The sequence below is a fragment of the Oryzias latipes genome, chromosome 17 (genome assembly GCF_002234675.1).
Source record: "Oryzias latipes chromosome 17, ASM223467v1".
NCBI classification, from domain to species: Eukaryota; Metazoa; Chordata; class Actinopteri; order Beloniformes; family Adrianichthyidae; genus Oryzias; species Oryzias latipes.
In genome coordinates, this window is record NC_019875.2 from 8,060,740 (window position 1) to 8,072,056 (window position 11,317).

Below are 11,317 nucleotides of genomic sequence, written 5' to 3' on the forward strand. Positions count from 1 at the left end.
GTCATGATTAATCAGTACGGAAAATGTGGTGACAGCAGCTTCAGTAGCTTCAGAGCTATTTAGCACCTTTATTATGATTCATATCTCTATTAAAATTTGAATAAATATATAAAATAAAATAAAGATGTACTTTCTCACAAAATTTAGCATGAATATGCTGACAAGTCGTCATTACCAGCTCATATAAATGTAGACATTTATTCGTTTTTGAGAGGTTATTGATTTTTACAGAATGGTGTTTTCACGGGCCTTGCACTTTGTTGACGGTCCCTTGGCAGCCATCTCACTATAAGACAAAAAACCAATCTCTTTTGTTTAGAAATGCATTTGTAGTTCACTCTCTGTGTTAATACAAAATGATTGAGATAGTTGCTGTCATGTGAACATTTATCAGAAGAGATATTGAGGCCGGAAGTCCGACTCTGTTAAGATTTTCTATTTTGGAGGTGGTAACTCTAAATCATGATGTTAAACAACCTTTGTTTTCAGGTCATTTGATAATTGGTGTGAGGATCTCATGTTGACACTCTTCAGACTAAATAAAATGAGGAGAACAATTTACAAGTGGCCGTCTTAAGTGTGAATAGGTCAAGGGTCAATGCAATGAGCTTACCAAAGAAATTTTGTCTTTCAGTATTTAGCACTAAAGGTAAAACAACAAGGGTGCCTGCATTTATGCACCTGTCGGCTTTTGTTTAAGTAATTATTAAATCTTCCGTAAATCTTATGAACTTCATTTCACTTCTGAAATATCACTGCGTTTGTCTGCTATGTGATATATTTACCTGGAATTGCTGATCCGAACAACCAGTGATTAATGAAGGAAAATCTTGGAAATTATCAGGGGTGCCCAAACTTTTTCATACTACTGTGGGACCTACAATGGCAAGCCACGAGCTTTCTGCTCCTCTGCAATCTGATGCATCCACTTGTAGACGATTAAATCCGTGTAAGTCTTTGTATTACTCGTCTGAGCTGATATCTTGCTGGAACTATAAGAATGGCTCTAATATTGGTACCTGATGTAAAATGAGCACAGGCTTACGCCGCACCAACAGTCATGCACTCAACTCAGAAGTGAATTTATGATTAAATCTTGCTGCACTGCAGAAACTAAGACCTAAAAAACAACAAAGGTTTTTGATGTTGGCTAAAACAATCTTAATCATATCCTGCCCCTGACTTCGCCCATAAGTGGCCGGGATAGGCTCCGGAAACCCCGTGACCCCGGAAGGGACAAAATGTAAGAAGATTAATGAATCATAATCAGGGTTAAAAGACCTCTGGGAATGCTTTGAAAATAGATAAAAAGATAATCAGAGTGGGAATTTAAAAGTTAATGTGATTTCCAGGAGTCTTCTCATCATCTCTCAAAGTACAGAAATCGACTTTGGGTATTTTTTCCCCCACCTCCACACACACACACAAACACACCTATCTTGAAACAAAGGGGTGGGACTGGGGAGCATTGTGGACCATGCAAATGTTCGCAAACCTCATTTCCTGACTCAGAGCTCACAGAGACTTCCTGTTCAGAGAAAGTGAAACTGTCTGACAGAAAATGTCTCAACGAGGAGTTCAACTCGACTTAGAAAGATTCAAGTGTTCCATCTGTCTGGATCTACTAAAGGATCCGGTGACTATTCCTTGTGGACACAGCTACTGCATGAAGTGTATTCAAGGATTCTGGGATGAAGAGGAGAAAATCCCCAGCTGTCCTCAGTGCAGGAAGACCTTCATACCGAGGCCTGTTCTGGAGAAAAACATTGTGTTGGCAGATTTATTGGAAATGCAGAAGATTAATCTCTGCTATGCTGCACCTGAAGATGTGGTCTGTGATGTCTGCACTGGAAGAAAACTGAAAGCCATCAAGTCCTGTTTGATCTGTCTGGCCTCTTACTGTGAGAAACACCTTCAGCCTCATTTGGATGCAGCTGCATTCAAGACACACAAGCTGGTGGAACCCTCCAAGAACCTGCAGGAGAACATCTGCTCCCATCATGATGAGGTGATGAAGATGTTCTGTCGCACTGATCAGAAGTGTATCTGTTATCTCTGCTCTGTGGATGAACATAGAGGCCACGACACAGTCTCAGCTGCAGCAGAAAGGACTGAGAGGCAGAGAGAGCTGGAGGAGAGTCAACAACAAATCCAGCAGAGAATCCAGGACAGAGAGAAGGAGGTGAAGCTGCTTCAACAGGAGGTGGAGGCCATCAATCACTCTGCTGATCAAACAGTGAAGGACAGTGAGAAGATCTTCACTGAGGTGATCCGTCTCATCCAGAAAAGAAGCTGTGATGTGAAGCAGCAGATCAGATCCCAGCAGCAAACTGAAGTGAGTCGAGTCAAAGATCTTCAGGAGGAGCTGGAGCAGGAGATCACTGAGCTGAAGAGGAGAGACGCTGAGCTGAAGCAGCTCTCACTCACAGAGGATCACAGCCAGTTTCTGCTCAACTACCCCTCACTGCCACCACTCAGTGAGTCCACACACTCATCCAGCATCAATGTCCGTCCTCTGAGATACTTTGAGGATGTGACAGCAGCTGTGTCAGAGCTCAGAGACAAACTGCAGGACATTCTGAGAGAGGAATGGACAAACATCTCACTGACAGTCACTCATGTGGATGTTTTACTGCCAGAACCGGAACCAAAGAGCAGAGCTGACTTCCTCAAATATTCACTTCAAATCACATTGGATCCAAACACAGCACACAGAGAACTGTTACTGTCAGAGGAGAACAGAATGGTGACATTGATGGAAAAACCTCAGTCTGATTCTGATAGATTTACTGATTATGGAGAAGCTCTGGGTAAAGAAAGACTGACTGGACGTTGTTACTGGGAGGTGGAGTGGAAAGGTTATCTTGTTTATATAGCAGTCGCATACAAGAACATCAGCAGATCTGGAGATGAAAGTGGATTTGGTTTTAATGACAAATCCTGGGCATTGTGTTGTTCCCAAGACAATGTATTTTTTTTCCACAACAGCATCCAAACCTCCATCTCAGCTCCTGGTTCCTCCAGAGTAGGAGTGTACCTGGATCACACAGCAGGTGTTCTGTCCTTCTACAGCATCTCTGACAGCATGACTCTCCTCCACAGAGTCCAGACCACATTCACTCAGCCGCTCCATGCTGGACTCTTATTTGATCATGTTGGAGAAACTGCAGAGTTTTGTAAACTCAAATAGTTCCTAAAGTTCATGAAAGAATTGAAATGTTTGTTTGTTTTTTTGTGATTTTTCTGCTTTCATTCTCACATTTTTTATATTCAATAGCAGCCATAGTACTTCAGCACCAGATATACACATATAATTTGTTTTAACTTGAGGTGCACCGTAAGATAAATTCCATGAAACATTTAGTTTATTGTTCAGGTTTTGCGTGTGTGTCTGTTTTTTTGTTTTTTATTTCAATGACCCTGACCTACCTGTGGTTTTAACCTTCTCGTTTCCTTTCTTCTGGACTTCTCCCTGATCCAAAGTAGTGGTTAAGTGTAGAGATGCTCTTGTACAGAATCTCAAAAAAGGGATGCACCCTTACCTAAAGAAGAGGAACATGGGGATTGCTAACTTGTATAATGGTAAATTAATGGATTTGAATTCAAAACCTTTGTTTGTATTTGATTATCTTTTGAATAAACTTAATTTTTAAAATAATCTTCATGTTTATCTAAAACATTGTTATATTTTGTTGTTGCCTCCTGTTCTCAGTGGTCGGATCATTCATATGATTCTCCTGATGTGTCTGGTCAGTTTGAGTTCTACTTTCTATAACAATCGCTGTCAAATGTTGTTGGATGAGCTGTGTTTATTTTACTGCTTTTATGAATGAAATTCTTTGTAATTTTGTAAATTTCCTTACTTTTGTTATTTTTGGTAACTACAACCCTTTATAGTTTTTTAAGCGGGACTCATTTGCAATTGCTTGGTCCATCACAAATTCAAATTTGACAAAAATGTTTTGTTCATATTTTTGTGTTGTCATGTCATTGTATTTGAATGCATCTATGTTAGAGGGACACAGTGATTGATTGAGATGCATTATGGGATATGAGCAATGCATTATGGGATATGTACGAAGCATGTGGCCTTCGGATGTAAAGCGACTGCTAACAGGTATGTTAATAAAAAGACAAGTTACCACAGCATGTCCTGAATAGTATTATTCCTGTAAAGTACAACATGGTGTCAGAGGGAAAACAACTGTCCGAACAAAGACTGCAAGATGGACTTTCCCAGAGTTAAGCCGTCGCAAATGTGTTGGGATGTTACCAACCTTCCCGAAGGATGGCGCAGATTCAAGCTACATGTTTTCGGGACCGCTCAAGAGTAAGAGTGAGGCGGAAAAGTGCAGCTATTTTTTTTTGTTGGGTTGGAGAAAAAGGTAGAGACATCTAAAAAACATGGTCACTAACCGAAGACAAAGGAGAAGCACTGTACACAACTTTTCACTGCTGGTTGACTCCTATTCCAAGCTGCTCTTTGCATGGATCTAGCTTCAAAGTCTTGTATGATGTGAGAATAAACACATCAGCCCGATATCAAACCCTGTTGAGGCAAGAGTTCTCAGGAATTCTCGCGTTATTAGCGTTATACACAACTTCATATAACAGTGCACTACAACTTAGTATTAAACAGAATAAAATCTAATAAAACACAATTTACACATTTTAATAACACAATTTTTAACAAAAGGTATTTCTTCCTTTAAACAAAAAATACACCAACCTTGTAACCTTTTCAGTGACACTTACACCCTGCGTGAGGGAAAAGCTACTTAGCGTCAGATCCGAACTAACATTGGACATTACAAGGTCATAGCCAAGGCCCAAATGAAAACCATATGAAGCAGTGGCAGCAACCCGCGAGAGGACACTGTTGTACATGGTCTAGTACTACAAGTATCAAATAATCCACCATGGAAAGACCAGCGGTCAAGAAAGAAATACTCTGCTATGGACAAGCCACAGGAAGCTACCGGAACGCCAAGAGCGGCAATTGCAGAAACAGACACAGCAATGAGGACAAATGCCCAGCAAAGGGTAAGCAGTGCAAATACTGTGGGAAATGGTTTATGGAACATGTTTATTGATGCTGTCATGATCTGATCACGTGACGGACCCAGATGCTGCAACCCGGAAGGAAGAAACAGGTAAGTAGAAGGTAAGTAATTAGTTTTATTTTGTGGGAGCCAGCAGATCTTGTAATGTGAGGTGGCTTGGGACTTGACGGAGCGGAGGCTTGAACGTGATTCAGGTTTTCTCAGTTCGTGAGCGATGCTCGGTTGAGCCGAGCCGCCGGGCCCAGATTCAGAGAGGGGCAGGAGTGTAAAGTCAGTGGCGTAGGCGGATATACTTGACAATGACAAGCATGGGGATCTTAGCTGTGGCGTGGCTGGAGTTCTTGTCTGTGGCGTGGCTGGAGTTCTTGAGGAGCGTCGAGGATAGCAGCTTCTGCTCGAGGTGGTGGAGGACTCGGGTGACTCTCGTGGAAGGCAAGACCTGAGGCACAGCAAAACAAGGTAAGCACAGGAACGAGACTTGGAAGGCCAGACGTGGCTAGAGATGAGGTTAAGCACCATCAGTGTTAACAAACTGGCGAAGAATGCTTGAGGTGAGTCTCCTTAAGTAACAGGTACGGCGATGAGGTGAGTAGTCACAGCTGCGAGTCTGGAGCAGAGCTGGGAGGGGGAGGAGTCTGACAGGCCACCATGACAGATGCAGTATGCAGTTCATCGCGCTAAACAAAATGGCAATAATTCACAAGCTTTTGCAGAACTGAAAGTTGGCCCCAACCAAATTACTGTTAATTTCAAACTGGACACGAGTTTGTCCTCTAGTGTCATTACCACACATATGCTTGATATCATAGGAAGATCACAGCACCTGGAACCAGTCTCATACCTGCTCTATGGATATGGAGGAGAACGCTATAAGAGGCAAATGCACGCTGAAGTGTAAACATAAAGCATTAAGACTGAAAATATATGATGTGGACACTAGAGCACCGCCTGTTCTAGGTTTAAAAGCTTGCCTAGACTTTGGTCTAATTCAGCTTGTGATGTCTGTGACCCAGACACCAGGGACCAACATTATGGATGAATTCAAGCATGTTTTCTCAGGAATAGGACTATTCCCGGGTGAGTGCACTATCCATCTTGATCCAAAAGATACTCCTTTAGTACACCCTCCAAGACGAGTCCCACGTGCGCTTCGCCGTCGAGTCGCAGTCGACTAAAGAAAGAGCTGGAAAATACAGAAGAACAACATAATATTGTTGAAGTGACGGAACCCACAGAATGGTTGTAGCTGAAAAACCACGAACAGGTAAACTCAGAATGTGTCTTGACCCCAGAGACTTGAATAAGGTAGTAAAATGCCCACACTACCCTCTGCCAACTCTTGATGACATCACAGGCAAGCTTGCTGTTGCCAGATGCTTTTCTGTCATGGATGCCAGGTCTGGCTACTGGGCCATAAAATATTCAGATGACTCATCCAAGCTTACAACGTTTACACCATATTGGGACGTTGAAGATACCTGAGGCTGCCCTTTGGTCTTGTATCAGCACAGGATGAGTTCCAAAGGAAGATTGACGAGAACTCTGAGGGACTAGAGGGTGTCACAGCTATTGTTGATGATATATTGATATATGGAAAAACAAAAGCTGACCATGCCAGGAACCTTCATGCAATGCTGCAGCACTCTGGAGGGAGAGATGTCAGGCTGAGTCCCGATAAGAGCATCATCTGTGCCATCGACGTCAGCTGTTTTGGATTCCGCCTCACAGCTGAAGCCATCAAACCTGAACCAGAAAAAATCAGAGCCATCAAGGAGATGGAAGCCCCCAAAAACCAAGGAGAGCTCGAGACTATTCTGGCAATCGTAAGCTATTTGTCCAAGGTCGCACCCTCTCAGACAAAAATGCTCCCTTGAGCCAACAACTGAAAGAGTCCAGTGAGTTTGTATAGGATGCACAGTATGAAAAAGCTTTCAGTAAATTGGAAAAACGAATTACACGAGAGCCAGGACCAGTTTTGATATACTCTGATTCTGCAAAAGAGCTCAAACTCCAAGTTGATGCATAAAAGTATGGATTAGGTGTAGTTTAATTGCAGGACAGTAAGCCTGCAATCTTCAGATCAGAGGTCAAAAAAAGAAAAAGTCTATGTGATTTCCAGGAGTCTTCTCATCATTTCTCAAAGTACAGAAATCCAATTTTTGAACGGTTTTTGGGAGTCTTTGAGCAACAAAGAACCCAAAGCATCACAGAAAACTTTTACTGCTGCTTTAAACAAAAGGTTGGGACTAAGTAAGATTATGGACCATGCAGATGTTCGCAAACCTCATTTCCTGACTCAGAGCTTTTGATTTCAGTAAATATTACCTCCCAATGCAGCAAATTCAACAAATGACCAATTTCAGTTCTTTAGAATCTTTAAATAGTTGTAGAACTCTGTTGTGAGTATTAATGTGGATTTGTGTTTGAAGGTTTTCAGTTTTCTTTTTCTAAATACTGTTATCTTTAAGAGTTTATTCAAAAACATTTATCAGTAATATATACTCTAATCGTTAGTGACTTGAAAGTTGTGCTGACTGTCATTTGCACTTAGCATTGAGAAAAAAAAATCAGTTGCATGATCATTTGGAATGCGCTGTATTTAAAAAGAAGAGAGTTGCTGCCCTCCTCAACCCACACACACACAGATCTTAAAACAAAGGATGTTTGCAGATCTCATTTCCTGACTCAGAGCTCACAGAGACTTCCTGTTCAGAGAAAGTGAAACTGTCTGACGGAAAATGTCTCAACGAGGAGTTCAACTCGACTTAGGAAGATTCAAGTGTTCCATCTGTCTGGATCTACTAAAGGATCCGGTGACTATTCCTTGTGGACACAGCTACTGCATGAAGTGTATTCAAGGATTCTGGGATGAAGAGGAGAAAATCCCCAGCTGTCCTCAGTGCAGGAAGACCTTCATACCGAGGCCTGTTCTGGAGAAAAACATTGTGTTGGCAGATTTATTGGAAATGCAGAAGATTAATCTCTGCTATGCTGCACCTGAAGATGTGGTCTGTGATGTCTGCACTGGAAGAAAACTGAAAGCCATCAAGTCCTGTTTGATCTGTCAGGCCTCTTACTGTGAGAAACACCTTCAGCCTCATTTGGATGCAGCTGCATTCAAGAAACACAAGCTGGTGGAACCCTCCAAGAACCTGCAGGAGAACATCTGCTCCCGTCATGATGAGGTGATGAAGATGTTCTGTCGCACTGATCAGAAGTGTATCTGTTATCTCTGCTCTGTGGATGAACATAGAGGCCACGACACAGTCTCAGCTGCAGCAGAAAGGACTGAGAGGCAGAGAGAGCTGGAGGAGAGTCAACAACAAATCCAGCAGAGAATCCAGGACAGAGAGAAGGAGGTGAAGCTGCTTCAACAGGAGGTGGAGGCCATCAATCACTCTGCTGATCAAACAGTGAAGGACAGTGAGAAGATCTTCACTGAGGTGATCTGTCTCATCCAGAAAAGAAGCTGTGATGTGAAGCAGCAGATCAGATCCCAGCAGCAAACTGAAGTGAGTCGAGTCAAAGATCTTCAGGAGGAGCTGGAGCAGGAGATCACTGAGCTGAAGAGGAGAGACGCTGAGCTGAAGCAGCTCTCACTCACAGAGGATCACAGCCAGTTTCTGCTCAACTACCCCTCACTGCCACCACTCAGTGAGTCCACACACTCATCCAGCATCAATGTCCGTCCTCTGAGATACTTTGAGGATGTGACAGCAGCTGTGTCAGAGCTCAGAGACAAACTGCAGGACATTCTGAGAGAGGAATGGACAAACATCTCACTGACAGTCACTCATGTGGATGTTTTACTGCCAGAACCGGAACCAAAGAGCAGAGCTGACTTCCTCAAATATTCACTTCAAATCACACTGGATCCAAACACAGCACACAGACGACTGTTACTGTCAGAGGAGAACAGAAAGATGACAATGATGAAGAAAACTCAGTCTGATTCTGATCATCCAGATAGATTTACTGATTATGGAGAAGCTCTGAGTAAAGAGAGTCTGACTGGACGTTGTTACTGGGAGGTGGAGTGGAAAGGTTATCTTGTTTATATAGCAGTCGCATACAAGAACATCAGCAGATCTGGAGATGAAAGTGGATTTGGTTTTAATGACAAATCCTGGGCATTGTATTGTTCCCAAGACAATTTATTTTTTTTCCACAACAGTATCCAAACCTCCATCTCAGCTCCTGGTTCCTCCAGAGTAGGAGTGTACCTGGATCACAGAGCAGGTGTTCTGTCCTTCTACAGCGTCTCTGAAAGCATGACTCTCCTCCACAGAGTCCAGACCACATTCACTCAGCCGCTCCATGCTGGATTCTTATTTGATCATGTTGGAGAAACTGCAGAGTTTTGTAAACTCAAATAGTTCCTAAAGTTCATGAAAGAAGTGAAATGTTTGTTTGTTTGTTTTTTGTGATTTTTCTGCTTTAATCATTTTGAACTACACTTTTTAAGAGTTAATATTCTGTGGAGAAGTGTTTGTAAGAAATAAAAAGAGAAAAGAGAAATCCATTTGTTCTTCCATTTCCTAAGCCAGGTGTAGCCCAAGTTGCGGTCACAGGGAGAGTCTGCCCATTTACTGAGGGGTGAAAGTATGGTACATTCTAGAAATTTTGCCAATTTATCAAAGGGCAAACATAGCCAACACACTGAAGGCACATTTTCACAAACAAATTGATTGTAATTCTTCTATATAGTAAATAAGTCATTCAGTTCTCTTCCCAATCTCTGATGTGACATCCACTGTGTGTTAACCTGTGGTGGGTGGTCATATCAAAACAATCATATGGATGCTTTGTTATGTTTTAAAATTTAGTTTAAAAAAACAAACTATGAAAATGAAAAAAACAACATTTTAAAAAAATGTCATTGTGGAAAAGACTGTATTTTTACTCAATGGAAGAAACAAATGATTTTGTTCTTTCCAGTATCTGTGAAGCGGCTGAGCTTGTGGATGGTAATGGGGTGTTTATCTGTAGAGTAGAAGCATGGAGCAGGGGAAGTTTACATTTAAATTTAGTTATTTCAAGCAGATAGCTCAATTCTAAAAAAATTGGTAATGAAAAAGAAGGCAAGCATGAACCCCCCCCCCCCAAAAAAAAAGAAAAGAAGAAATTCATTTATGATGAGTGAATGCAGTGTGGTACCACAGTGTGGAAAGTGCCATAAAAATACCACAAAATTTGACGAAAAGTCAAGCTTGATCATCACACGGCTAAGAAGTTTGTGACTGATTCAGATCACACACGGGTCGGGAAGATATAGGAAAAATGATGAAGGTTTCTGCCAAACATATATTTCAGATTAGGAGAGCATCTACTTAAATACTATTACAAAGCAGCAAGCACATATTTGAGGCTGCTGGTGTCTGAATTCCCACAAAATCAAGGTGTGGGATCCTCCAGAGGCCTGCAGTTATATGTCAACCTGCTGGTCCCCCCCAAACAACACTCACAAGCAGAAACGGCTGCAGTGGGCCCAGACATACATGAAGACTCGTTTTCAAACAGTCTTGTTCACTGATGAGTGCCGTGCAACCCTGGGTGGTCCAGATGGATGTGGTGGTGGGTGGTTGGTGGGTGGCCATCATGTCCCAACAAGTCAGCAAGGAGGTTGTGGAGTCATGTTTTGGGCCGAAATCATGGGGAGAGAGCTGGTCGGCCCCTTTAGGGTCCCTGAAGGTGTGAAACTGACCTCTGAAAAGTAGGTGGAGTTTCTGACTGACCACATTCTTCCGTGGATCGAAAGGAAGAACTGTGCTTTCTGTAACAAATCATCTTCAGGGATGACAATCCACCATCTCATGCTGCAAGGAACGCCTCTGCATCATTGGCTGCTATGGGCATAAAAGGAGATAAACAAATGGTGTGGCCCCCATTGTCCACTGACCTCAACCCTATAGAGAATCTTGGGAGCATCCTCAAGTCAAATATGAGGATGGGAGGCAGATTGCATTCAAACAGTTGCTCTAGGAGGTTTTCTGAAATACTGCAAAGAAATTCAAGCAGAAGCTCTCTAAAAATTCACAAGTTCTATGTAAACAGGAATTGTGAAGCTCCCACAAAATAAACACAGACAAAATGCTCCGATGTAACTTGACCTATTAAAATGTTTTTTATTGGAATAGCTTTTGATTTCAGTAATTACCTCCTAATGCAGTAAATTCAACAAATGACCATTTTCAGTTCTTTAGAGTCTTTGAATAGTTGTAGAACTCTGTTGTGTGTGCTAACTTGTACAATGG

At 42.1% G+C, this 11,317-nt stretch overlaps 2 protein-coding genes across 2 annotated transcripts; both read left to right on the forward strand.

Annotated features, from left to right (window-relative positions):
- The first annotated feature begins 1,536 nt into the window (after window positions 1-1,536).
- Window positions 1,537-4,144, forward strand: LOC111949097 (tripartite motif-containing protein 16-like). Its single transcript, XM_023965449.1, has one exon. It carries the CDS (start codon window positions 1,562-1,564, stop codon window positions 3,188-3,190), a length of 1,629 nt encoding a protein of 542 aa, XP_023821217.1. The 5' UTR covers window positions 1,537-1,561; the 3' UTR covers window positions 3,191-4,144.
- Window positions 4,145-7,764: 3,620 nt separating this feature from the next.
- On the forward strand, window positions 7,765-9,549 carry LOC110016973 (tripartite motif-containing protein 16-like). Its single transcript, XM_023965286.1, has one exon. The coding sequence runs from the start codon at window positions 7,802-7,804 to the stop codon at window positions 9,437-9,439; it is 1,638 nt and encodes a 545-aa protein (XP_023821054.1). The 5' UTR covers window positions 7,765-7,801; the 3' UTR covers window positions 9,440-9,549.
- The last annotated feature ends 1,768 nt before the right edge of the window (window positions 9,550-11,317 follow it).

What these genes read in the sequence shown, in the direction of transcription:
- LOC111949097 (XM_023965449.1), top strand. Translation starts at nt 1,562, where the DNA reads ATGTCTCAACGAGGAGTTCAACTCGACTTAGAAAGATTCAAGTGTTCC.
- LOC110016973 (XM_023965286.1), top strand. Translation starts at nt 7,802, where the DNA reads ATGTCTCAACGAGGAGTTCAACTCGACTTAGGAAGATTCAAGTGTTCC.